Source organism: Herpailurus yagouaroundi, unplaced genomic scaffold, assembly GCF_014898765.1.
Source record: "Herpailurus yagouaroundi ecotype Mexico unplaced genomic scaffold, PumYag 160, whole genome shotgun sequence".
Classification (NCBI taxonomy): Eukaryota; Metazoa; Chordata; class Mammalia; order Carnivora; family Felidae; genus Herpailurus; species Herpailurus yagouaroundi.
Genome location: NW_024412401.1, coordinates 24769568 through 24796654, shown reverse-complemented (window position 1 = coordinate 24796654; position 27087 = coordinate 24769568). Strand labels below are relative to the sequence as shown.

At 49.0% G+C, this 27087-nt stretch overlaps 1 protein-coding gene across 2 annotated transcripts in view; it reads right to left on the bottom strand.

Moving 5' to 3' along the window:
• COL15A1 (collagen type XV alpha 1 chain) overlaps positions 1-27087 on the bottom strand; it is a 108335-nt gene that overhangs the window by 22939 nt on the left and 58309 nt on the right. For both annotated transcript variants that reach the window (XM_040481801.1, XM_040481800.1), the window contains 14 exons: positions 21703-21762; positions 20188-20280; positions 18532-18657; positions 17895-17957; positions 11828-11863; positions 11268-11408; positions 10995-11063; positions 10132-10167; positions 9943-10026; positions 8368-8433; positions 6378-6413; positions 3501-3563; positions 1164-1232; positions 1018-1053 (listed from right to left, as the gene is read on the bottom strand). In XM_040481801.1, the coding sequence (XP_040337735.1) occupies positions 1018-1053; positions 1164-1232; positions 3501-3563; positions 6378-6413; positions 8368-8433; positions 9943-10026; positions 10132-10167; positions 10995-11063; positions 11268-11408; positions 11828-11863; positions 17895-17957; positions 18532-18657; positions 20188-20280; positions 21703-21762 (978 nt within the window). The remainder of the gene's footprint in view (positions 1-1017; positions 1054-1163; positions 1233-3500; positions 3564-6377; positions 6414-8367; positions 8434-9942; positions 10027-10131; positions 10168-10994; positions 11064-11267; positions 11409-11827; positions 11864-17894; positions 17958-18531; positions 18658-20187; positions 20281-21702; positions 21763-27087) is intronic.

Sequence of the window (27087 nt, the reverse complement as noted above, 5' to 3'; positions counted from 1 at the left end):
ACAGGCTTGGCTCAAATCCCCAGTGTACCACTTACAAGCTGTGTGACAGCGGGCAAGCTATTCACTCTCTTTGACCTCCGTTTCCTGGTCTATAAACTGGGAATTCTGATACCTCTTAGAGCAGTGAGTCTGACATGAGATGGTCTGTGTGAAGTATCAGGACAGCGTCTGACCCACAGTGGACATTTTACACCTGAATTTTGTTGTTGTTGTTGTTGTTGTTGTTCTTGGGGAGGACTCTATGACAGAGAGGTTTACAGTTCATTCTTGAGAGAACTGGGAACTTAAAAACCATTCAGCAGCCCAAATGGGTTACAGATTCCTAGAGCAAGTAAGCCAAGAAGGGCCCTATCATATCATCTAGTACTAACTTGATACCTTTAACTGTACCTCTGCCCTCTGTAAGATGGGAAAACAGAAGTCCAGACAGAAATGGACTTGCCCAAGGCCTCATAGACACTAGGTCCAAGAAACAAGAGAGACTTTCTGGGGTTCCTCTGAGGGGTTCCTTGGGCAATGGCAATCTTCAGCTAGCAAGCATGTGGTATACCTGCAAGTGGTCGGCACCAGTCGATTCTCCTCTCCTTCCTTGACACACAGCTAACCTACACTTCTGAGTTCTGGCCAGTGGAATGTGCTAAAAGTGATGTTCATCATCCTTCATGACCTCTTTCCCCTCCCCAGCCTCAGCCTGCGGAGCTGGAAGATGCCAGTGTGGCTTGGGAAACCACCGGACGGCAGAGTCCCAGGATAAAAGTATCCTGGGTCCCTGAATCACTGCTTGGGGGTAGATGCCCACCTAGGAACAATGACCATGGGCTTGGCAAGAGTGAGAAGCTGCTTCTGTGCTAACCCACTGAGATTTTCAGTGGACTACAATTAGCATACCCTAATCCACATACATTTGCCACACCCTTGCTATTTTCACAACTTGACAACTCGATCTAACGGAGCCAAAGTATGAGAAATGCTTCAAGCCCCCCAGTCCAGCCCCAGCTGAGAGATGGTCTGGCTTACCATTGGTCCAGGGGCTCCATGCACGCCAGGTTCACCCTAAAGCAGGGAGATACGAACTCGTCATTCAGAGGAACACAGTCGGTGCCAGGAGCAAACATGGGGCGTTGAAGCGGATGTGTGCCTTCAGGGTCTGGTGACATGATTACCTTTCTCCCCTGCAGCCGTTCCAGAGGAATGTCCCCGGTGAGGATGGCACCTGGCTCTCCCTTCTCTCCCTGCAATTCAGAGAACCTTTCAATGAAATCGGGTCTCTTCCTCACGGCCTCATCCAGAGGCTCCCTTGGGCCCGTGGTCCTGCAGCCCCGATCCCGCACCTGCAGCCCCGCTGATCGGACATGGCCTGTCCCTGGAGAACAAACTGCAGGGCCTCCTACCTGAACACTCGCTCTCTGGGTTACTCCCTCAACACACAAGTCCAGGTGGGCGTCCTGCAAGCCTCAAGGGCTCCCACACCGATGGATCTACATCCTCACCCCCTGACCCTCCAGGAACCAGCCTGACAAGGTCCTCCCCACCTCTTACTACACAGCACCCCTCTGAGAAGCTCTGGCTCCTAATTTACTTGGTGGCTTGCCTCCCTAACAATCCTTATTCTCGTTAAAACGCCTACAATTGGGAAAGAGACAAAAATATGAACACCAGAGGCCTCTCTCAACACAGAGGCCTCGTGTCTCCATGTGGAACTCTGTCCCCAGACTCCGGGATCCTGTGCAAACCTGAGCAGACAAAGCTATCTCAGATGCCGGGGAACTGGGGAGATGGGTAGCCAGGTGGCCAATCTTGCCCTAGATCCCGTCCTCAGCAGAGCCATCTACTTATCCCAGGAGGCTTCCTAGAAGATATATGTGCACAGAGAAGGCCAGGTGGAGGGACCTTCCATATCACTCTAACACTCGGGCTCCAAACCTCAGCGCTGGCCCCTGAGGTGCTAGGCTGGACCCCAGTAAAGTCCCCCTTCAACGGGGCCAGAAGCAGCCGGGACAGCAGTGCCAAAGCAAGCAGAGCGGCCTCTTCCCTCCATCCCCCTGAGCCCACACCTCATATTTGGATCTTACCACTGCACTGGCGAGGAAAGGCAGTCCTGAGCACGGCAGCAGTAAGAAGGACAAGCACAGAAGCATTAGAGGCAGAGCGAGAGCAAGTGCGTTTGCTGCGAGGGCTGGAGCAGAGCTGGCTGGGCGCCCATCCCAGTTTTCAAGGTGGTAGGAAATTAGCGGTGGCGACAGCACGTAGGTCCCTCTAAAAATAGTGTTTAAAGCAAGAGCCACTCTGGTTCGACCAGGCCTCCTCCCAAGCCACAGTGGCGGCTTGTCAAAGGCCCAAGGCAGCAAAAAGCATCCCAAGACATCACCCCACATGGTGCCAAATGCAGACCCCTTTGCCCAGCCTTTGAACCCCCTACGCCCTAAAATTATGGTCCAACAGACACTGGAACCTCTGCTGGGGGGCCAGTGTGGAATGGTGGGGGGAGAACAAAAAGTCAGAAGCTTAATGCGCCCTCCTTTTGGAGACATACCCACCCTCTGTGCCTCTCAAGGAAGGATCAGGGGTTTCTGCTATTGGCCTTGCATAGACCACCGTTACAGCAACGGCCATGCTTTCTGTTGGCCAACTGCATGTCTGTTCCTCATGTCTTACTTCTATATCCCTAGTGCCTCCTATAGGAACCCGGCTGGCACATCCTTAGGAATGGATATAAGATGGATGAGTACACAAATGGATAGATGAATTCGTGACCCAATCCAGAGTCTTTGCAATCTGTGTGTGGATGTTACTCTCCCCCTTATCTATAAAAACCAACCAGGAAGTTAATTCTAAGAGGCAAATACGGAAGGATAGAAAGGTCCGTTCCGTGTCTTGGGAGTTCCCAGGATATTCTTTGCATGCTAAATACTTATTCCAAAGATTTTGGACCAAGACTGCCATCCAAATGCAGAATGCTCAACTTATAACTTCTAAATACTAACATCTGTTGTACTGATTAATTTTATGTTCCTTTATCCAATAAATGTCTTGGGTGCCATTTGTGCACCGGATCCTATGCTAAGTACTGGGACCATAGAGAAGAAACTGGCATGTGGCCCTGCCCTCAGGGAGCACACACTCTAATGGGGGTGCCCAACAGGTCGCTAGATAAAGCATGGCACATGGGACTATGATGAGAATCAATGTCCCCACCATGACCCACCTACACCTTGGAGGGCCACTTAGATCATAAAAGTTAACAGCTGTGGAGTGGCTGCTACTAAATATGGAGTTTCTTTTTGGCACGAAAATGTTCAAGAATTGGGAAGTGGTGATGGCTGTACAACCTTGTGAATATACTAAAAATCACTGAACTCTACAATTTAAAGGAATGGACTTTGCGGCATGTGAACTATATCTCAGAAAACTTTTTTAAAGTTAAAAGCTACTTTCAGCCAATTTGAAATATTTAGCAAATTCTGGAGCATGATCCCACTAAATACCTGGGTCCCTCTTACCTGTTCTCCTTTTACTCCTGGAAATCCAGGCACACCGGTGTCACCTTTTGGTCCACGAGGGCCCTGAAAGGAATCATCGGAAGTATTTTGTTGTTTGTTAAGATTAAAATGCTTTAGGGGTGCCTGGGCGGCTCAGTCGGTTAAGTGTCCGACTCTTGGTTTCGGCTCAGGTCATCTCACGGTTCATGAGTTCAAGCCTTGCATCAGGCTCTGCACTGACAGCACGGAGCCTGCTTTGGATTCTCTCTCTCTCTCTCTCTCTCTCTCTCTCTCTGCCCCTCCCCAGCTCTCTCTCTTTCTCAAAATAAATAAATAAACTTAAAAAAAAAAAAAAGAGAGCTTCTGCTGCTGCTAGGAAGAAGTCACAACTAGCCATGATGTTTTCTTAATTTTAAGTGATGCAAGAATTGTGGTATGGTGGAAAGACGACAGCACTGAGCACTAGGAGGCCTAGAGGCCCCTGCCTCTGAACTTTGGCTTCCTCTGAGGGGCCCTACTGAGACAGCCTGGTCCTGCTGCCTCTGCTCACCCCATGGGTCCTCCTGGCCATCCCGTGGCCTACCTCCACCCACCGTTCATCGCCTGGGACTCCCACTTCCCGTCTGGCTCCCCACCACATATGGCATGGGATCCAAACGTCCCAGCCTGACACTCAAACCCATCCCAGCCAGCCTCAGCACCTCATCCCCTGCTCCCCATCACACACCCAGGTGAGCCTTTCCCCTTATCCTCTCTGCCCTGCCCGCTGCCTCCGCGCTTCTGCCCACGCCCTTCCCGCTGCGGAATGCCCAGCCACCCCTCTGCGGAGCCAAGCTCTGCACACCCGGCCAGAGGTGACCTCTTCTCAACTCCAACACTATATACCTGTGACAGTGACTCACAGCCAGATGTCTGCCCCAAAAAGGTGTTTCACACTTTACTGCCATGTAGCTTTTCACAAGTCCCTGTGCAGTCTTGTGGGTTAAAGGGGGTGTTACCCACTAGAGCAGTGGCTTTCAAATATTTGTTATTGTTACTTTTTAGCAAGGAAACTCTTTTCATTCCTTTTTTTTTTTCAAGTAAAGACCTGAATGAAAGCTCAATATATAAAATATGTCAGATGGAGCTTCTTTATTGCAGGTTGGTGGCCTGGAATCCCACTTTGTGGCCCCCTCTTTACTCCCTAAAGTGGCCCTGGGGGCTCCCGCGGGAACACAGCCCTACTCATATAGAAGAAAACGTGTTCTGGAACATGCCCCTGGTTCGGAGCAGCCAAGCCAGGGCCGGAGCTCAGAGGTCTGGCCTCTCCTCCTCTTAACAAAAGAGGTGTTCTCCATGACTGCCACTCTCTCTCCTGTTCCTGAGATCTAGTTCACACATATTGCCAGTGTCATGACAGGATATGCTCCTTTTGCAAAATGTAGAAAGTTCAGGGGCACCTGTGTGGCTCAGTCCATTAGGTGTTCGACTTCAGCTCAGGTCATGATCTCGCAGTTCATGGGCTGGAGCCCCAAGTCGGGCTCGTGCTGACAGCTCAGAGCCTGGAGCCTGGGTTCTGTGTCTCCCTCTCTCTCTGCCCCTCCCCTGCTTGCTCTCTCTCTCTCTCTCAAAAATAAACATTAAAAAAAATTAAAAAAAACAAAATGTAAAAAGCTCAGAAAAACAGAAAGAAACAGAAAGAGAAATCACTTATATTCCATCATCAAGAACAAATTTCTGTCACAGTTTTGTTAAATCTCCTTCATTTGCCTGGAGGCAACGCATACGCTGTTGGCATTAGGACATTTCAGATCTGGAGCGTCTTGGAGAAATTGTGCAGATTTCACGCTGGAGCCTTGAGCGTAAGCACAAGCTCACACTTTTAGACAAAACTGATCACTTTCTATACAGAAATGCATATTCACCTTCCACGGTGGAAGCCACAATAGTGTGCACACAGACTATTAATTGTTGGGCTTCTAGTCTGTGATTGCTCCCATCCTCTCTCTTTAGGACACTGATCTGCAGGGACTGTATACTTGACTCATCCCCTCACATTCATAGGCAGCCAACCACTGGCTCTGGTTTCTGCTGGTACCAGGAGAGAGATTAAGACCCAACCTCCACAAGCTGTTCACAGTACAATCGAGAAAAAAAGACAAGGGTGTGAATAACTTATTAAGGGCAGAAAAGAATCACAGCAGAGGTGAAAATAAAGCCTATGGGACTCAAAGGAGGAAAGGATGGGGCACCTGGGTGGTTCAGTCAGTTAAGCATCCTGACTCTTAGTTTCAACTCAGGTTCTGATCTCAAGGTTTCATGAGTTCAAGCCCTGCATCGGGCTCCACGCTGACAGTGCGGAGCCTGCTTCGGATTCTCTGTCTCCCTTTCTCTCTGCCCCTTTCCCACTCATGCTCTGTCTCTTTTATTTATTTTATTTATTTTATTTTTTTTTATTTTAAATGGGGGGGGATGTTTTAATTTTTTTTTCAACATTTATTTATTTTTGGGACAGAGAGAGACAGAGCATGAATGGGGGAGGGACAGAGAGAGAGGGAGACACAGAATCGGAAGCAGGCTCCAGGCTCTGAGCCATCAGCCCAGAGCCTGACGCGGGGCTCGAACTCACGGACCGCGAGATCGTGACCTGGCTGAAGTCGGAGGCTTAACCAACTGCGCCACCCAGGCGCCCCAGCTCTGTCTCTTTTAAATAAACTTTAAAAAATAAAAAAAAAAATTAAAAAGTAAAAAAAAAAAAAAAAAAAGGAGGAAAGGATCGCTCCAGGTGAGGGTCAACCAGGGCAGGTTACATGAACAAGATGGTGTCATAGAGAAGGAGGAGAATGGTATTCCAGGTGGAAGGCACAGAAGGAACACAGCCCCAGGGCACAGAGGGAAGATGGCTACTGTGGTACTTACTGGAAATCCCGGCAGCCCAGGTATGCCCTCCGGACCCTGTGACATACCAAAGATAAAATAGGCTGGTTAGCAGCAGCATTTCCAGAGCCAGCAGGAATGCTGTGCCTCAGGGGCCCACCCCCTCCCAGCAGCTCCCAAAGACCCAAGCACGTTCCCACGGTGGAGGGTGTCTCACGATCCATGTTGCAGACAAGGATGTTGAGGCCCAAGAGGGGAAGGGACCGTGCAGAGTCACGCGGCTGGTTAGTGACGGAGTCAGAAACTGTGCCCAGGAGCCCAGAGCCCCCACTGCCACCCCACCCCCATGCAGGACTCTGCATTTGAAGGGTCTGCCTTCTCCTCTGTGAAATCACTTGATACATGTTCTTGGAGAAGCAGCCCCTAATTTCTGAGGCGTGGGCCCAAAGGGTGTGCCGAGGTATTTGGGGGTGGAAGACTCAGTGCTTCTCCCTCAGAGAAGAACAAACAGTGTGTGGTTCACTCCACATTGGCCGGGACTCTTCTTCCTGCCGGCCCAGGTACCCACATGCTCTTTAAATGTCTGACTTTGGCAGAATACATAGAGAGACAGACAACTGGAGAGCAACACGTTTCTCAACCCACTGTATATACAGTGGGGTGGGGAAGCAGAAGGGTGCCAGCTGGGACTTGAGTCCCCTCAGGGAGGGATGGGCCTCTGAGTAGGAAAATTCTGGCCCTTCATTAGGAACGAAAAGGATCCTTGGATTTGCTAAAGGAAGGACGGGGATTGGCAGGGAAGGCAGATTCTAGGGGTGCGGGGAGGGAGAAGGGATGGGGCAGACAAGCCCCAGGGACTCTTGGGACAGAGATGCCGAATCTTTGATTTTAGAGGGTATTTTCCTTTAGTAATAACCCGCCTAATAACCCCAAACCTCTAATTGTTTGGGAAATACCAAGACCCTTTGTGAGATGACTTTTTCTTGAGAGCTGGTTTGCTTTAGGGGTTAACTATTGGGGTATTTTGAGTGATTTTACAGAAATCAAGGAAAAGAAGCCCCATTGGCTGTAGTAAAGAGACGGCAGAAGTACCCACCAACAGAGGTCCCTCAGCATAACAGGCTGGCTGTAGAAGAACGTCCCAGATATCTGCAGAAGCCTTGGGGGGAGCGCCAAGTTCTCCCCAGGACATGGATGCTGGGGGTGGAGGCCAACCTCATGAGGGACCACAGGGGTGGGTGGGCTGCCCAGCTGTGGAAGTATAAGCCTCAATCTGCATGTGGGCTTGCACTAAGTGCTGCCATTTGCAAAGCAGATTCACATCCACCAACCTCTTACGAGCTGCCCTAAAGGCTGCTGAGGCAGTGTCAGAGGACAGGCTCAGAGGCTCAGAGTGGTGTGTGGACATGGGCTGGAACCCCAGGGTTCCTAAGACCACAGCTCTTTCCTCTCTTTCCGGCTGTCACCAGCAGATGCTAGGAGGTGCAACGGGGATTTATGGCACAGGCTGCAGGAAGGAGCTTCCTTCCTTTTAGGTCTCCTTATGCCATAGGCCGACTCTGCAGACTTGCAGAGATACTGCAGCTTTGCTAAGTGGTCCCGATCTCTAACAGGGGGCTGGAAAGACCAAAGCAGGCCATGTTCTCTCCTTGTGTGCTGGTTTTCCCATTAGCACAAGGCTACGTCTCCCTAGGCTCTTCCGGATCTAGGAGATGAGATCATGCAAATAAAAGCAGGCCAAAGGCATCCCACAGACGTCAATCGGTTTGTTACTTAGGATTCTTTGCTCTCCATGACACATACTTCCGATACATGAGACTGGAAGCTTCGACTGCATTGGACACAAAACTTCCCGAGTGATCAAATTAATGTGATAGCAACTTCTCAGAAAATGCAAAGTTCTTTTTTCCATTCTATTCTGACATATTCTAGCTCCATGCTTCAGGAGCTAAAAAGATGCCAAACCAACCCAGCTTAGTTTCAGCAGGGTATCTGGGAAGAACTTCACTCTAGGGCAGCTGTGGATACACACCGGAGGCCCAATGAGCTCAGGAATATCCGAGAGATTCAGGAACCCGTGGGTGATATTAACCAAAGACTGAAAAGAGAGAAAACAGACAATGAGACAGAGAGTAGCACATTCCACTTTGTTCCTGGCAGGGAGTCTTTAACTGAAGTCACCCCAGCACCGCAGAGCAGAGGCAAACACAACACCCTAAACTCACTGCCAGCACATCCATCCCCTCCCCACCCCTTATGAAACAGCGCTGAGCTGCTGTAGACTTTCTTCTTTCAATTAACCTTAAAACTGCACCATCCATGGGGTGTCTGGGTGGCTCAGTCGGTCAAGCGTCTGACTTTGGCTCGGGTCATGATCTCACGGTTCGTGAGGTCGAGCCCCACGTTGGGCTCTGTGCGGACAGCTCAGAGTCTGGAGCCTGCTTTGGATTCTGTGTCTCCCTCTCCCTCTCTGCCCCTCCCCTGCTTGCACTCTGTCTCTGTCTCTCTCACTCTCAAAAATAAACATTGAAAAAAAATTTTTAATAAAAATAAAAAAATTGCACCATCTATGAATGTCTTCTCTTTTAAAATTTTAAACACACACACGCATATTTTTAAAGCATATATTTCCATATACATCTCCATAGAAAGCATGCAGCATTAACAGTGTGTGTGTCCGTGTGCCTATTTTACGTCAACGGCATCAGGCTGAACGTAGAATTCTTCAACTTGCTTCTTCCAACAATGGATCATGGATGTCTTTCCACATGGAACTGGGGGGTATGGACACTTTTGTTTTAATGGATTGCTGAAGAGTGGTCTAAAGGGGCCTTGTAACTTACACTGCTACCAAAGCATATGAGACTCACTATTTCACCACACCCTTACCCACCCTGGATATTTGTAATCACTTTTTTTTTTTTTAAACTGTAGGCATCCTTTTTCACCCAGTTATTTGGGATTTTTCTGTCTCTCTGTCATCTACCAGCATGGCATCACTTGTCTCAGAAGAGCCACAGTTTTTCACCAGTGTGATGCTCTAACATGAAGGGGACCTTGCTCTGCTCCCTGCCCACACTCCAGCCTTCTCTACAGTTTTCCACCACTCTCTACACCCTCCACACCCATCAGCCTCCTGTGCCTTGGATTCACTCACGTTTTCCTATTCTGTGCTGTGGCTCAGAGTGTGCCTGCCAGCTGAATTCTGGAAGTCCTGTCCTTTGTGCCTACCTGGTAAGATCCTTCTCAGCTCCTAAGTCCCTGCTCAAAGACACCTCCTCCAGAAAGGCTTCCTTAATTTCACATACCCCAAAACATCTTTCCTCACTCTTCCCCCACTTATGTTCCTCTGCCTCTCTGTCACAGCCATTCTCTTGACTGCAGATGCTGCCAATAAGAGGAGTATTCTGGAAGTGCTGTGTGAGAGAACCGTGGTACTGGGGCAGGAGCAGACACAAGGGGTGTGCTGGTAGGTGGAAATGCCAATGCCAGATGCCAGCTACATGCCCTCTGTGTAACCACCATCCCTGAAGTTGTGGACAACTTTCTCTCCCCTTTAGCGAAGGCAGAAAATACATAGTCATGCTCCAAGCTGGCTGGTACTCACACTGGACAAGACCTCGATGCGCCCTGGTGGCCCCCTGGGCCCAGGGGGTCCCACAATGCTGGCTCCATCCATCCCTCTGTCACCCTGGATACAACAGTGATAGTGGAAAAAAATTCATTGTACATGGATAATGCTCCTAGAAGCTGGCTGGAAATTTCTCCCACCCCCGCCTCAGATCTGTGACCTCACCTTGGGCCCCTGGTCTCCTTTTTCTCCTTTGGGACCCTGGTAAAACAAACAACAAACAAACAAACAAACAAACAAACAAACACATTCTTTGGTTTTCTTCTCTTCACTTTGTTTACTACTCATCTATCCTTACATCTTGCCATCTCTCCCTCAGCTCCCACACGGATTTTGCCCCAGATAAGGGGAGCAAAAGATGTGGGGCAAATCCCCCTTCCAGAATCAGAAGGAAGAACACCCACGGAGGCTCTCTCCTAGCATGGGGTGAGCGTCCTCTTAACCCTGACTCTCAGAGCCCTCTGCATCTGGAGGATAGGGAAGGTCTAATTTAACCGCAGAGAGGGCTATGCTGCTTGTCCCTTCGAGGCTCTGTTTCTGCTGGGCTGGCGTGCTTAGCTCTGGGTCCCATTTGACAAACATAATGAGATCTGGGGGTTGGTCCTCTTGAGAGCAGGAAATCATTGCAGAAGAGGGACAACATCTCCCCAGGGTTGGACGCAGTGGGAAGGGGCACTTGTTGGGAGCACAGGGTTCTGAAATGAGGCAGCAGGTAGGAGGCAATGAAGCAGACATGCTTGATGGTAAGGGACTAGAGAGAGAGAGGGAAAGAGAGAGAAAGAGAGAGAGAGAGATAAAGATGACTTTCAAGTTTTCCCCTATGATGTTTTGTGCAAAACTCCTGTGTTGCTCCTTAAAGAAACAGGTTGTAAAGAGCACCCTATCTCCCCAATGCATGGCTGGAAGCTGGAGGTGCAGAGAGGGTGAGTTACCAAAAGGAACAGGGCCACGGCGGCAACCCACAGCTTCCCCACTCCAGCAGGACAATATGACAATCCTCAAAATGAACGTTTCAAAACTCAACCTACACTTGAAACCGCTGGTCCAGAGATCCTGGGTTCATGCAACAGCCTGATGCTTCCAGACCCTTCGGTATCCTGGAGAAGGAGGAAGAATGAGAATTTCACATCCAATTCCAGAGCACATGCGTGTGCCAGGTGTGGAGCTGGGACCTGGAGCTGGCTGGGCCCAGTGGGGAGTCACACACAGCCTCTGCCCTCGGACCCGCATTCTCTTAGCTGGTTTTTCCAACAGCCCCTAGTGCCCATTGTTCTTTAACCACAAAAAGGGTGGGGGAGTACCTCAAATCCAAGTCCCATTGCACATCCAGGGCCTGGGGGCCCTGGGGGTCCAGGAGGCCCTGGAGGTCCCATGACCCCAGGAGCGCCAACTTGTCCGTTTTTCCCCGGAGGTCCTGGTAAGCCTCTGCTGCCAGGGTCACCCTGTAAGGAAGAGGACGGGCTGATTGTGCAGCCCTGGGGTCACTGGTAAAAGGAGTAACATACACGCCTGAGTTGGGAAATCGTTCTTTGAACTAAATGAGGTTGGTGGATTTTCTGATGGGCACTGCTTCCAGGTACAGAAACCACGGTCTTGCTGACACTTGGAGACAAGCAGATGCGCTCCTGTGCACGTGTTTGTGCGGAGGGAGGGCGTGGGAAAGGAGCAGGTGGTTTTCCCCTCCCTCTCTAGTGGGTCTGCGGTCCCAGAACAGTTCCTGAGATGTGTTTCTCTCTGAGAACACATCTGAGAGATGTGTTTCTCTCCCCGATGCTTATATACTCAGCAATCCAATTATAGTAAACCCAGAGAAAGGGGAAGAGTAAGAAAGCTTTCTCTTTTTCTTTCTTTTTTTTTTTACCTTTTCACCGGCTGACCCATTAGGCCCTCTTGCTCCCTGAGGGGGAAAAAAAAAAAGCAAGAAAAAGGCCCAATTAATATATATTTCAGTAGGTATATTCCAAAGAAAATGCAGAATTAGAGGCTCTCGAGTAACAGGTTATTAGATGAGCTGACTTGAAAAATCCATTTTTCAACTCTTAGCTCATTACCTACCTTAAGAGTAAAAAGGAGAAGTTGGAGATTAACCAGGGAGAGACTGCAGAAGAAGAATTCCCTTGGAGAATTATCTGTGTACTGGCGGGTCCCTTACCCCACCCCTCCCATGTTGGAAATAAAGAGATAGGTCTGCTACTTGAGGCCAAGAAAGGGACTTCAAAAACTTGATATGTATTCCCTAGACTTTTGGAGAATTGTGAACTGGTGACTGGCTTTCTTCTGGAAATATCTAAAGACAAAAGGCTGGCTGGAGTGGCCCCAGAATGGGGTTGGGGAGTGTTTCTCTAAAGCAGGTTACATGTATACCCCTAATGGGGGCCACAAAATGGGTTTTCTGGGGGGTAACACGTGGGTCCCACAGAATGGAGCCGGCTGTGAGCTCTGAGCAGAGGGCAGAACCAACGGTAACTGGTGGCCAGGAGTGGTCAACCACAGGAGATATGGCCCTACATCAGGGGACTGTGGTTGGGGGCCTCCAATGGGAGAAACTCTGAGGACTCACCAAAGGAGTCAGGAAAACATCCTGATACCCGATTATGATGTACCCACCATCTAAGGCTGTGCCCTTCCCCAGTCCCCTCTTATTCTAGGTTGGATTGCCCTTCCAATATCAAATCCATAGGAAGGACAAAGTGGCTAGTTCCAAAATAACATGCTCAAAAATAAGATGGTGAATGACACTGAATCTGAAAATAGTGAGGAATACCAAAGGGAAAATACAGAAAGCTGAAGCCACAGACTTCAGTAGTGGAGAGAAAGCACAGGGGAAAAAGTATCCTGCAGAAGTAGCAGTGGAAGCGAGGGGCAGGGTGTGGTGCTGATGGGCAGATAGGTCGAAATTCCGGAGCAGGAAAGCCAGCCAGCCCTGCCCATTCCCCCTCACCTCCCAGCCCCCACTCCTAGAACAATAAGAGCTGTTTACTGGAGCCAGGGCATCGGGCAGAGCCCCGAGTGGCTAGGGAATCCTGGGAGATCCAGGGATACCCCAAACTCCTAAGACCAGCTGCTGAGGTGCCCTGACTGATGGCACACCCCACTGCCCCCATCCTGAAACCCACTGAAACCTGCAAGCCTCAGAAGTAGCCACTGCCCAACTCCCCAACAATCTGTATGAACAGAGGCAGAAAACAGACCAAAGAGAGATTCCAACTTTGAAAGCAAACACACGAGCAAGAAACAACACTATCAGAGGGAGAACAACACTATCAAAGAGAGGCATACAAAAATAAAAACTGAAATAAATAAAATAAAATAAAAATAAACATTTAAGAAAGACAGGCAGCAGTGCTGGCAATAGAATGTATGCCCAAGGAAGGAGCGTGAAGAACACAACCTTATTAGGACTTTAAGCGTACAATACATATTCTCAGGGAGAAAAGGGAGGTTATTACAGCCATGAAACATGGACAAATTATTATGAAATAAGCACAATGCTTATATGAAAGAATGAATGAGAGACCTTAGAAATAAAAATACATGAACTGTTGAAAGGAAGCCATCTGTAAGGGCTGAATAACAAGAGATGCGCCTTGTCACAGTCAGGCTGCAGTCGCCCAGGGCATTAGCAGGTGCAGAGAGGGGAAGGGGTGCTTCGGCAAAGGAAGCAGTGGTGGCTGGGCTCAGAGGCTTCTCTGCCTGCCCGCTTGACCCAGGAGAAACTACCTGTGACCATTTACCATGGGCAGAAACAAAAACAATCGGGTTCCAGTTTTGCTGCCTAATCTGGAGGCTGCGGTTTCTGCGCCTGCATTTCTTGGGCGTGACCAGCCGTGCCATCATCTGCTGCCTGTCGCAATCTGTCCTTGAAGGAAGTGCCAACCGTATGCACCTTTCCAGTAACAAGTCAAATCACAGTCAGGGAAATTGTGAGAGAGAAGTTAAATTAGCTTCATCTCTTGACTTCTGGACTCTATTCTCTGAAAACCTTATTGTTGTGTTGCCAGCTGAGCCTGTTAAAGAAAATTATGTTCGGAAAGTGGAAAACTGTCTTTTTTTTAAATTGCCTTCCCAGCTCTTCAAATTAAGAGTATGTCTTGTAGCAGTTTCAGAGGAAGTCTAGAAGATATTTTGGACCTTGAGTTACCGGTCTCAGAAGCAGATGATTTTATCCAGCTTGTACATGCAAAAAGGTAGTATTTAGACCCATTCCATTGGCTCACAGATTTGGTGGCCACCATTTTGGAATCTGAGCAGATCAGCTTGGGGATGGGAGTGCTCGTCTTAACTGGAATTTACACGAACAGATAGAGTGAAAACTGGGAAACTCCAATTACAAGAGTCAGCAAAGACTCTCTGCTCCCAAAATGATAATGGCAGACCTATATCCAATTCCTCAGTGTGAGGCTTGTGTGTCTTACAATTTCAGCCAGCCAAGCTGCAGGTCTGGTTGTGGAGATGAAGTGCGGAGAGGTCAGTTCTACAAGGGAAATACTGTAAAAGAATGAGGTGCAGGAGTGCTACAAAATCATGCTTCAGAATGCATTAGAAATTTCTGCTCATTATAGTTATCAGATTTGCCAAGGACATTATTAGACTTCAACATACAGGAACATCAAAAAACCTAATAAATACATGCATTGTCGTTTTCTGTTGTGGTATCTCAGATGGCACAACTTACTGCCTTGTGGCTGTCTGTCACTTTTGCTCATGGTGTTTGTTACATCGATAACTTCAATTAGTTACAATTACAATTGACCTTGGTCTATTTGGTTTTATGGAGGCCCATAATCCTGATTTTGTACCAAACACATCCGATGGTTAAAGGAGATATGAAATAGGAAATCGGGCCAATATTGGAATTTTTAATTGAAATAAGCTGTTATGAGCTCCAAACCCATTACTGGATCCTTGTTAAATGCATGTGGGTACCATAGAATGAAGCCAGCTATGAGTTCTGAGCAGAGGGGAGGACCAGAGGGAACTGGTGGCCAGGAGTGGTCAACCACAGGAGATATGGCCCTACATCAGGGGACTGTGGTTGGGGGCCTCCAATGGGAGAATCTCTGAGGATTCACAAAAGAAGGAGTCAGGAAAATATCCTGACACCCGATTATGATGTACCCACCGCTTAGGTTCTTAAGGGGCACCCTGTTTTTAGTGTGTAAGATTTAGACAATTGCTCAAAGCCAAACTGGGGTTACGTAGAGAAAGGGAAGGCGATGATGAATTACTTGCATTTCTTCTCATCCATGGGGAAGACAGAATCTGCTTTATAAGGTCCAACACTGACATTTCGGTGGCTCAGTGAGATCACTCAAAGCCCGTTACGGGGAACTCCACGTCTCTCAGCAATTCTGGACACTGAAGAAAATGTCAAAACACAAGCTCTTTTCTGCCTCGGTGTCCCAGCACCTTTTGACACTGAAGAATACAATGAATCATTCAGAGTGTGAACGAAGGAAAAGAGTGACAATAGTAAATGCTACATGTGTGCTGCAGATCCGGCTGTCACAGTGTGCAATGCAAAAAGCAGAAAGGAATGTCATAGAGACGGGTCTCCGGCACGTTCTTCAGCATCCTTTCCAGGAACATTCAGTAGCTGAGAAAGCAGGATACTCTTCGCCTGTTCCTTCATGGGCTAAAGATCTCAGAGTAGCTGTTCATCTTAATTTTGGGAAAATAAATTAAGGAGTACTCCTATCATGGAACTCAACATAAAATAAACTATTTATTTCAAGAATTCTTAATGACCATCCACATTTTGATGACAATCCTACATTTGAAAATAATGATTATATATGACAATATTTTTTTTCCAGTCAGATAAGCTTGGACCTCATTCTCTGGGAAAAAACTCCCTTTTAGACAACTGCTCAGACTGGTCTATGCGCCCTGTAAGTGAGAAGGAGGCTGCTTTCTGAGCAGCATGAGAAAAGATCTCCTTACAAGAATCCATGCAACTGCGGAAGGCACTTCCTGGCAAGAAATGAGTCCCTTGGAGTTGTGCAAGCCTGAAGTACAGATATTGTGGAGGGGAGTCAAGGATCAGCTGTATCATTGGATCTTATGCTGGGTTCCCTCCCAGAGACTACTCATTTTCTGTAGTACATTTCTATTATTTTACATCCATACTATGCTCCTTGGTTTACTTTTGGCTTTTAAAAGTTATTTTTAGGTAAATGTCATCTGCAACGATTCCTTTGAGCTCTCCAGATGTAAGTTTCCAAGTCCTTCTAGAATCTGCTTTTACTTGACCAGAAAGCATCTTATGCACATAGTGCAATGAATTAGGACTCACAGCAAATTTTGGGGGGTGGAGGTGGGGAACGTAATTGATCTCCAACAATCATCCTATACAAGCCTGCCACCCTGTGCACGGCTGCTCCCCTGAACAGTGCAGAGAGTGCTTACTCTGGTGTCAGCGTGCGGATGTGGGCACGGGTATTTTTAAATGCCAGACGAGCAAGGGAGGGGCATGTGGGGGCGGGTGCAGGAGAGCTGGCAAGAAGGACAGGGAGGAACAGTGTGGGTCTGTGATGTTTCCTGAAGAATCTAATTTCTTATGAAATAGTCGGTACTTGTAGAGAGTTCTATACAGCTTGACAACCGTTTCTTTCTTCTTTTTCTGAGAAAGGAGGTTTCCGCGAAAATCGAGTTACTGTTTCAATTAAAATAAACACACTTGAGAGCTGTCGGAAACTGGAAATTCAGTTCCGTGAAGATGGTGATGTCTAGGGAGTTGACATTTTCCACGACCTCATGCCGTGGAGCACACAGAAGACCTTGGTCCTTATCCCAGCTGGGAGGGACCCTTCCTCCTCTGAACCCAGTTACACTCATGGCTGCCTGTATCACCACACGGAGGCTTACCTTATCTTTATTGCCCTCCTTTGCAGGGGACTTGGCTTATCTCATCAACCCCGGATGGGAACACTGTAGGGGCAGGAACCCCGCCCCCAAGGCACCACGTGGGGTTTGCAGACCGAAGAGAGACAGGCTTACAGAGAATGAAGAGAGTGAAGGGAGCAGCAGATTCGCTAACCAAACGCTAACAGGGGCCTGAGCCAGAAACTAAGGACACACAGACAGTGCTAGTGCTGTTTGTCAGGGGAGGGGTGGGGGCACAGGTAAGCTAACATTGGCTAAGAGGAGTCCCAGCAGAACAAATACCGTGCTAACGGAAAGCGCAGGAAGGAGGGCTCCCTTCTGCTAATAGGGAGTCTGAAAGGGCTTCTCAGAGGATATATCCGAACTGGCCCTTGGAGGATGAGAAAAGGGAAAGATCACCGGAGATGGGGAGAAAGCATGTGCAAAGGCCAGGGAGCTGTCCAGGAAGAGCATGCCACAGCACATCAGTAGTGCTGCTGGTTGACCCAGAAGCCACGTGAGGGAGCAGCAGGAGATGGAGCTGGGAAGGCAGGTCTGCACACAGTCAGGGTTCGGTGCCTTCTCAGTGGAGAGGGCTGTGACTTGGAGAGAGCCTGAAGCAGGAAGATGGACAGGTGCGGCAGGCAGGCAGAAGCTGGGTTACAGGTGGGGAGATGGGACACTGGCGAGAAACCTGATGCCATCATGTGGACCAGGAGAGGTGAACATCAGATCAGGGTGGAGACAGGCAAGGGAGGTGACTGTCAGGTGGGCCAGTCCTAGCAACAGGTGGGGCACGGCAGGAAAAGAGAGGAAGAAGGGGTTAGAGATTCTGCCTTTGCATCCTCATGACTGGGTAGATGGCAGCACCATTCACTAAAGCTGGAGATGCTGAGCTCAGGTTTGGGCATCAAGAGCCCTGGGATGGGGACATCCAGCAGAGAGAGGATTAGGAGGGGATCAGAAAGGGTCCTTCACCTAAGAGGCAAGGACAGGCCCAGAGGTCAGAGACAGGCAGTGTGAGCCTGGTGGCCCCCATGTGTTGAAACCCCCCCTGCCCGTACCTTCTCCCCCTTCATCCCAGGAAGGCCGGAGGCTCCATCGGGTCCAGGCTGTCCCTCAGGGCCCTGGAGAACATCAGCGACAATCAGCTCATAACATCTCTGATAAGAATCAAGCATGAACCTTTCTTGGAAAAGGAGGCCAGGGCTGGGAGGACCGAGCAGGTGAGGCCAGTGGGTCCAGGAGCGTTGTGTTGGTCCAGGGTGGAATGCTGGTCCCTGGCCCCAGCATGGCCACTGCTGGCTGTGTACCCCTGGATGAGTGTCCTTCATTCTCTGGGTTGCATTTTCCCCTCTGAGGGGGAACAGGAGGTTGAGTCAGACTAGAGGGTCTCTAAGGACCCCCTGCCCCAGGCCCAGCACTTTGATATGTCCTATAATTCCAAGATTCCACGAGTCTGCATTTCCTACACTAAGATAAAGCTGCAAAACAGTGTATAGGATGGTGTGTTTCTCGGCTTCTGCTTCTTATGAGCCTTAGTAATGACTCAGCTGAGGAGGACTTTTGTTTACAAATGTTAGCTAGCTGCTCGCTCTCTATCATGAGTCTTCATGCTGGGGTATGGGGTCTGTACACCCCTCCTTGGATAGAGGAAGTCTCATGGCCACGGAGAGGGGGGAAATGACCCCAGGGGCTCACCGGGGGCCCAGGTTCACCAGCAGCTCCATCCTTTCCAGGCGATCCAGGGGGTCCCATGAAAACATCAGTTCCTGGTTTTCCTGGAATCCCAGGTGAGCCGGGTGGGCCCGGAGGACCTGGGGGACCCTAAAAGGCAGATACTCTGTTAAGAAACAGCAGGGGAGAAAGACATATCATATGTTTTCACTCACATGTGGAACTTGAGAAACTTAACAGAAGACCATGGTGGGGAGGGAAGGAGAAAAAATAGTTTCAAACAGAGAGGGAGGCAAACCATAAGAGACTCTTGAGTGTGGAGAACGAACTGAAGGTTGATTTGGGGTGGGGGGGAACAGAGAGAAAGTTGGTGATGGGCACTGAGGAGGGCACTTGTTAGGATGAGCACTGGGTGTTGTATGTAAGTGATGAGTCGGGGGAATCTACCCCCAAAACCAAGAGCACACTGTATACACTGTATGTTAGCTAACTCGACAATAAATTATTAGAAAAAAGAAAAGAAAAGAAACAGCGGGGGAGGGGATAAACATATACAGAACATCAGAACATATATGTTCCACCCATTCTCTCTTTTCCTCACAGTAACACTGTAAGTAGAGACTGGTGTTCCCACTTAGCTGATGGGGAACTAAGGCTCAGTAGGATATTGTAGCTTGGTTTGAGCTCACCCACTCACAGCTAATTATTGGAAAAGCTGGGATTTTAACCCAAGTCTTTCTGAGCCCATTATCTCATGTTTTCTCCATATATATACATATATATATATATACACTTATATATATGTGTGTGTGTGTGTGTGTGTATATATATATATATATATATATATATATATATATATAATAAAAATCCAATCAGTTGGAATTTTCAGAGGTGCTCTGGCTTAGTTTTCTGATTACCTGGCAGAGTGGTCAAAAACTGCCTGTTGTTAACCCTTATTAAAAGGGTTATATACTACTCTGCAGTGTACTAGTCTCTTTCGCTTCTGGCTGGGTTGGCTGATCCCACCAGCCTGGAAGACCCATGTGACTCCCACTCCACTTATCCAGCGAGTCCAGAACCCTTCCTTCCCTATCGTGAGGAGGAGGCAGATGGGTAACTGAGTGGAGTGTTCTAGGTAGGGATTCAGCACTGGGACTCAGACGAAGGGCTGGCGGGGAGGTTGGGGCCCTGGAACAAAGCCATCAGCTGCAGCTGGAGAAGAGAGGTGCTTCCCAGGAACCAGGGATGATGGGGGCCCCGCCTTGGACTGAAGGCTGGGGGAGCAGGAGCAAAGAGGGAGAAGGAGTGGTCTGAACTGGTAGTAGGGGTTGCATCAGGGTAGGGAGGATTTCAAGAAGGGCCTGGAAGCCAAGTGCTAAATGCTACCTAGAGAAGAGGCCAGCAGTCAGTTCTGTATCATCGGTAAAGGGGATGGGGGCAGAGCCAAGGCAGTGGTGAAGGTCATGGGCATACTTGCTGTGAAATAGCCCCGAATGCCAGGGAAAGGGGGCAAGTGGGAAAGTGGAGGTCCTAAATATAAACTAAGGCTCATATTCACTTAAAACAAAACTGACTGAAGTGGAAAATGCCAAACATATACAAATGTGGAGGGAAAGTATAATCCTCCTGATTATCGAGAGGGCAATCCCAGGCACCAGGTAGTGTCATTCTCATACTTACTCTTAATAGCTCCTCAGTGCGCACGAGGTCCCCAGAGCCAGAGCCGATGTCTGATCCCCAGCTCAGGCCAGAGCCCTCGGCTTCAGCGCTCACCTGGAGAGAGAAGAAAGTCCCACCACTTGGTTTCACCTGCCACTCCAAGGACAGCCACGTCACCAAAACTCTTCCCTTATTCTGTAGCCCAGTAACTGCTGCTGCCAACTTTCCTTCCAGCCTTTTCTCCCACTTCCCCTCCACTGCTCCCCTCCTCCCTCACCACCTCCCGCTGCACAGCCAATAGGTCCTCAAACATACTATGCTCTTTCACATCTTCTCAGCCTCCCTTCCTGCCTTTCAAACTCCTACTCATCCTTCAAGGCCTAGTTCCACTCTCACCTCCTCCATGAAGCCCTCTTACCTACCCCATTTCCAGGTGGAATTCATCTCTCCCTACTCTGTGTTCCCCACTAACCTCTACTGAGGTCTCGATTTGGTAGCAGGGCCACCTGACTTGAAGCTCAGTTGTGTGTGTCTGTCAGCCCCTCTAGACTCTAGACCCAGGGTCTGCCCGATCCTGAGATACCTCTGGATGCCCAGTATCTAGCATAAGATCTGGTACCAAGAAGACACTCAGTGCATACTTGTTGAATGCCATCAAATTCCTCCAAAGAACAAAGGTAATTTCTGAAACTCTTTTCTGGTATTTAGTTCCCGAAGACAGGAACCAGGAGAGGCTTAATTCAATCATGGAACGTCTGTGGGGCACCTGCTAAGAGGCTCCAAGGAGAAGTTGGGCTGGGTTTAGAGGGGCGGCAGTGGTGTGCACATGCAGAAGGGAGGTAGTGATAGGGTGGCTGCTGCCACCATCTGAGGGACCAGGAGGCACTGCACAGCTAGACTCGGGGCTTGTAGACTGACCAGATGGGGTATGGGAGGCAGAGGGCCACTGCAGGTTGTTTCCTGATTTCTGTATTGGTGACCAGGAAGATGGGGTGCCACTCCCAGAGATGGGAGCGTCCTGAGGGAGGAGCGGGTCTGGGGGGATGGTGACGAGCTGTTTGGGACGTGGTTGACAGACACGTGGGTCCTTCAGGGTGCAGGATGTGAATGGGACATAAACAGACTCTGCTCCTGAGCTCACTGAGGGTTCTGATAGAGGTGAAAGCCCCGAGGTCTCACTGGAGGCATCTTGGATTGAAAGGTAGAATCATTAGGGGCGCCTGGGTGACTCAGTCGGTTAAGCGCCAGACTTCGGCTCAGGTCATGATCCCACGATTTGCAGGTTCAAGCCCTCCATCAGGCTCTGTGCTGAAGGCTCAGAGCCTGGAGTCTGCTTTGGTTTCTGTGTCTCCCTCTCTCTCTGACCCCCGACCGCTTGTGCTGTCTCTCTCTCTCTCTCTCTCTCTCTCTCTCTCAGAAACGTTGAAAAAAAATTTAAAAATAAAAGAAAGGTAGAATCCTTAGCCTGTGGCTACTTGTCAGCAACCCCAGTCCCTTAACACTGTGTGTGTGAGGAACCTGGACAGGGGGTCTCACCGTGGCTGCAGTAGGCCTGACAGGTTCAGGGTGGCCAGGAAGCCCCTCCCCAGCTTCACCCTAAAGAGAACGAGATGGTCAGTGGAGTGCTAGGCACCACCCCCCCCCAAAAAAACCTGTCCCTCCTCTTCTCTGTAGAAACCACTCATCTTTAAGATGAAGCTTCTGCAGGGGTGAAGAAGGCTTTGTTTTCATGCGCCAGCCCAAGGGCACCTTGTCCCACCCTGGGCTCAGGAGCCCTTTGTTTCTGCACCACATGTGTAGGGTAGGTGGATATAGTAGAAATAACCAGGCAGTAGGGACCCTCCCCACCCTGTCACCTAGGGCCCCCCCTCCCCCCCCCCATCTAGGTCCTGCCAGAGCCTGGTAGCCAGGCCCAGCATGCCTCCCTCTGAAGCAGGTCCTGGTCACCCTGCCCTTCCCACCAGCCCTGTAGCCTGTCTTGCCTATAGGCCTGCCTCCTCAGACAAAAAAGGTGTCAGAATGGCCTGAGCCCCAGGAAGGAATGGAAACATGAACGGTAAATCTGCACAAAACCTGTGTGGTATGATGTCCTCCTCTGACTCCCTTACTGCTCCCCAGAACACTGGTGGCATCTAAAGTCCACTGAGGAGATCAGATCAAAGTGAGGACACCACCCTCCCCAATGTCCTCACAGGCAGCCTCATGAGGCATCAGGGCCAGAGCACCCTCCACCCTGGGAGACGGCCTCAGCCCTGGGGAAGGTGAGGAGGGCAGAGTACCAGGACCACCAGGCTGACAAAGAGTCTCCAGAGGCAGCCAGGTTGCTGCCTATTGCCAGAGTAGGCTCCCTGAGCAGGACCTCCCCAGGATGTGGGGCTCCCGGGGGCCATGGCCCTGGTTGCTGCGGGCATATCCCCTCGGCAACAGTTAAACTTCACTGTTGCTTCAGAAGGAGGAGTTTGTTGTTTTTCTGTGGTAACAGACACCAGACAAAGCAGTTCCACTAACATCACCTCATTTCATTCTGATTACTTCTGTGTGGGGTAGTCATCACCACCCCTGTTTTACAGATGGAGAAACCGGAGCATAGAAGGGGTAAAGATCTCTCCAAAAATTCTACAACTACTAAAAGCACACCCAGGTCTCTGAAGCTCCCGTTTGCCTGAAGCTTTCCCAGGAAAAAATTCAGGGACAGAGCCTGGAGTCTAGCCACAGAACACCAGAATTGGAAGGACCCTCTGATTACAGATGGAGAAACTGGCTGCAGAGGTCAAGGTCACTGGTTGGTAAGATGTGGCAAGAATTGAGCCCCACAATGTTTTTGTGGGTCTCCCCGACTCTCAATTTGGTTTCTTTGGGGCTCAGTCCTCTCAGTACTCCTGCTATTTCCTTGACCAGAATTGACTAACCCCAAATAACATGCTCAAGGCACATGACCAGATCTAGTGTGGTCTCTAGAATGGTCACAGCACCAGCCTTTTCTCCTTTGGGCCCAACCTGCCCTTCCATTCCCACATGCCCTCTCTGATCCTAAAACAAAAAGATGTGGTTAAAACCTGGTCCATGCATTTGGGACGTGGAGCGGCTCAGCTCTGATGAGTGAGCTGTTTAGCAAGCTGAGGATGGCCAGGGGCCTTGCAGCGAGCCCCATGAAGACAGAGGTGTGGCCCTCTAGTCTCTGCTGTGTCCCTAACACCCAGAAGACACTAGGCTGTTAATAGTATTTGCCAAACGACTAGTGGGAAGACCTTAGAAATGGAGTGACCTCATTTGAACTGCATGGACCTTGCTGACCAACTTCTGACCCATGTCTGAAGACGGGTGGTTGTGGACACTGCAAAAACCAAAGGTAGAAAGTGCAGACACCAAGGTTTTCACCCCTACTCATCTCCCGGGAGCAATGTGGCCCTGTGTGACCCCTAACCTCTCTGGGCCTCATCTGCAAAATAATTCGATATACTAATTTGTTGAGTGTATACCATGCACTAGGTAAACTTTTTCATGTGTTAATTCATTTAATCCCCAGCACAACCTGAGACGCGAGTACTATGACCCCATTTTATGTATGAGTAACGAAAGATACAGGTGAGAAATTTGTCACAGGTCTACGGCAGGGCCAGATGTGGATGTCCCTTTCACTCACTGCTTTGGCTGACTCTGAGATTCATAATGATCCTAATAAGGTTCCAGAGTGAGTGCTCTCTTGACTGGTCCCTATTGTGCTTTTAAACCATTTGCTCAAATGGAGGCTTCCATTTCACCTCATTGCCAGTTCCTGGCACAGGCACTTAGGGGTGATCTGTTATTAGTCACGTGCCAGGATGAAATACTGTGTGTTTGTCTTTCCCTCCCCCCTCCCCCGCACCCCCCCCCCCCGACCCAACTCTTCTAAGAGCTTTTAAAAATTCCCATTGTAAAAGCCATACGCTCATGGCGAAAACACCAAACCGTATTAGGAACCTACCATCCTTCCACAGTTCTGCCACTTTGAGGCCACAACTACTAACTATCAGGGAGGGCATTTCCTTCCAGGGTTTGTGTGTGTGTCTATTCTTCTTCTTATTTTTTTTTTAAGTAGGCTTCATGCCCAGTGCAAAGCCCAATGTGGGGCTTGAAGTCATGACCCTGAGATCAAGACCTGAGCTGAGATCAAGAGTTGGACACTTATCCGACTAAGCCACCCAGGGGCCCCAACTTTTAAATAGTTAAGACCACACAACGTAACTGAAGTTTATAACCAGCTTTTATCACCTGACACTATTTGTATTTCCCCCATCATTAAATACTCCTAAGAAGTATAACTTTAATAGCTGCATGATGTTCCATTACTTGAATATACTTTATTCAATCAACCCCCTACTGTTGTCTAGTTAAACCGTGTTCAATTCTTTTCTATTATGGGCAATACTGAGATTAGCAAATTTGTACACAGTTTTTTTTACATATAAGACTACCTCCTTTAGGATTAATTCCTAGAACAGAAGTTTCTGGATCAATAATATGTCGTTTTACGGTTGTTAACATGTGTTGACAAAGAACTTTCTCAGAAATAGTAATCTACCTTCCCACCAACACAGCTGGTCTGGGGAGGCCCTCGAGTGCCAACTTGTCCAAGTGGAAAAAACAAGGGATCGAAGGACAAATGACCCAGTTTCTCCAACAAATTGATGGCACAAAGAAAAAGGAAGGTGAGAGACAATCATAGACCCAAAGAGGCTTAAGAAACACATCAGCCAAACACAGTGTGTAGTAAGTGTTGGGATCCAGAAACAAACTAATTGCAAAAAGGCATTTTTTAACAACTAGGGTATCAGACAATACGAAGGAACCATTATTAATGTTGTTAGAAGGATAATGACATCCAATCAGAATGACCACTGATGGACAGCATTGTGGCTAACGCTGGAGGGGGGAGTCCCAGATCAACCTATTAGCAATGTGCATTAAAGTATTTACCAGTTAGATGATGCCATATTTGGGATTTACTTAAACATATTTCCAGCCTCCATCTCTGCTCCAAAAAGATGGCCAAAGAAGGTGGAGGAGATAAAGCACACGGGCAAGTTGATATTTATTCACACAGGGTCACGGGTATGTGGGGGGCTTATTATAGTACTCTAAATCCTTTTGTGAATTTTTACAATTTCCATGATAAAAGGTTTCTGAAAAGGAAAAAGGAGAGCTGGTTCTATGTACATGTGCTGCACTGATGTGGCGTCACTGTGGGGGGATATGGTCTTGGTGTTTTGGCAGTCACAATGTATGACATCACACCCATACACTGGGTGGGTCCCAGTGAGTTGTATGGTAGAATCTCCTGGGAGCTTGAACCCCAGGTGGAGGGGCTCCTCAATTGGTCGAGCAGTGAATTCAGACACCTGCAGCGTTTAAAATGTCCTGGTGTCTCTAACGTACCGAGAGGGTTAAAAACCAGAGCTCTTGTCTACCTCCCTGTTTACAGATGGTAACATTGACACTCAGGACACATCATGGGTCAGTGACATCCCCGGAAAGAACCCTGGCCTCCTGGCCCCCAGTCTGACACCTTTCCACCTCACCACACTCTCAGGGAAGTTCAAGAGCATGAGCTCTGCTGGCCCACATGCCTCAGTTCGAAAGTCAGCTCTGCTTCCTCGAGGCATGTAACAGCAGACAGGTTTCTGGAGGTCTCACAACCCTCACCGACAGACTGGGGCCCATTCACCTTGTACCAGACAGAGGTGGTATGAATAGGGTCAGATAAACTCAGAACACAGAGTGTTTCACAAACATCAGTGCAAACAGCTTATTTCCTGCCCCTCAACCGTGAACTCCTTGGGAATAGGAACGAGGCCATGCCCATTTCTATCTCCAAGTGTCTGGACTGAGGCCCTGAGTTGCTGTGCTGAGTCCATGAGTAAGTCAATAAATGAATGCACAGACTCTAAATAAAGAGACAGTTAAGCAGTGTTGATGACCACTGGGCCACTGGACGAGGTCCACACTGGCCTCTGGACGCTAGTGTGCTCGAGTCTGATCCCACAGCCCTCCCCTCACAGGCCAGCCCTGGAGCACTGTGATGGGTCACACGCCTGTAGCTCGAGTCAAGGCTTTGAAAGCGTGGGTAACCAAGTGCTGTTGAGAAGCTGATATACCCTATCTGGTCACCAGATTGTCTCTTAAAAATAGTGACATCTAGGGGCACTTGGGTGGCTTAGTTGGTTGAGCATCTGACTTCAGCTCAGGTCATGATGTCCCGGTTTGTGAGTTTGAGCCCCACATTGGGCTCACAGCTGTCAGACGGTCCACACAGAGCCCACTTCGGATCCTCTGTCCTCCTCTCTGTGCCCTTCCCCCGCTTATGCTCTCTCAAAAATAAATAAATATTAAAAAAAAATAGTGACATCTGGGGGCACCTGGGTGGCTCAGTTGGTTAAGTGTCCGACTTCAGCTCAGGTCATGATCTTGAGATTCACAGGTTCGAGCCCCATGTCAGGCTCTGTGCTGACAGTTCAGAGCCTGGAGCCTGCTTCAGAATCTGTGTCTCCCTCTCTCTCTGTCCCTCCCCTGCTCACACTCTGTCTCTCTCTCAAAAATAAATACACATTAAAAAAACACTGTGACATCTGAAAGCCATTTCATTCTAATTCACACCCGCCATGCTGACAACCAGCACTAGGTTTCCTCATTCTAAAACACAAAGTTATAGCCCTAAGTGGTGACAGCCCCATGCATGTGTACAGAGCTGTCCAAACATTCCCTGACCTGCATTCTCTGACATGATCTCAGAGTCACCCTCCCAGAGAGCTGAGGAAATGAGGCCCAAAGTAAAGAAAGTGTTTGCAAGAGGCTACACAGGTATAGCCCAGAAATATAGAAACCCTTGTTGGAAGGGACGTGAGGGTCACCCACACACACCTCCGAGTCCCCACCAAGTCTTAC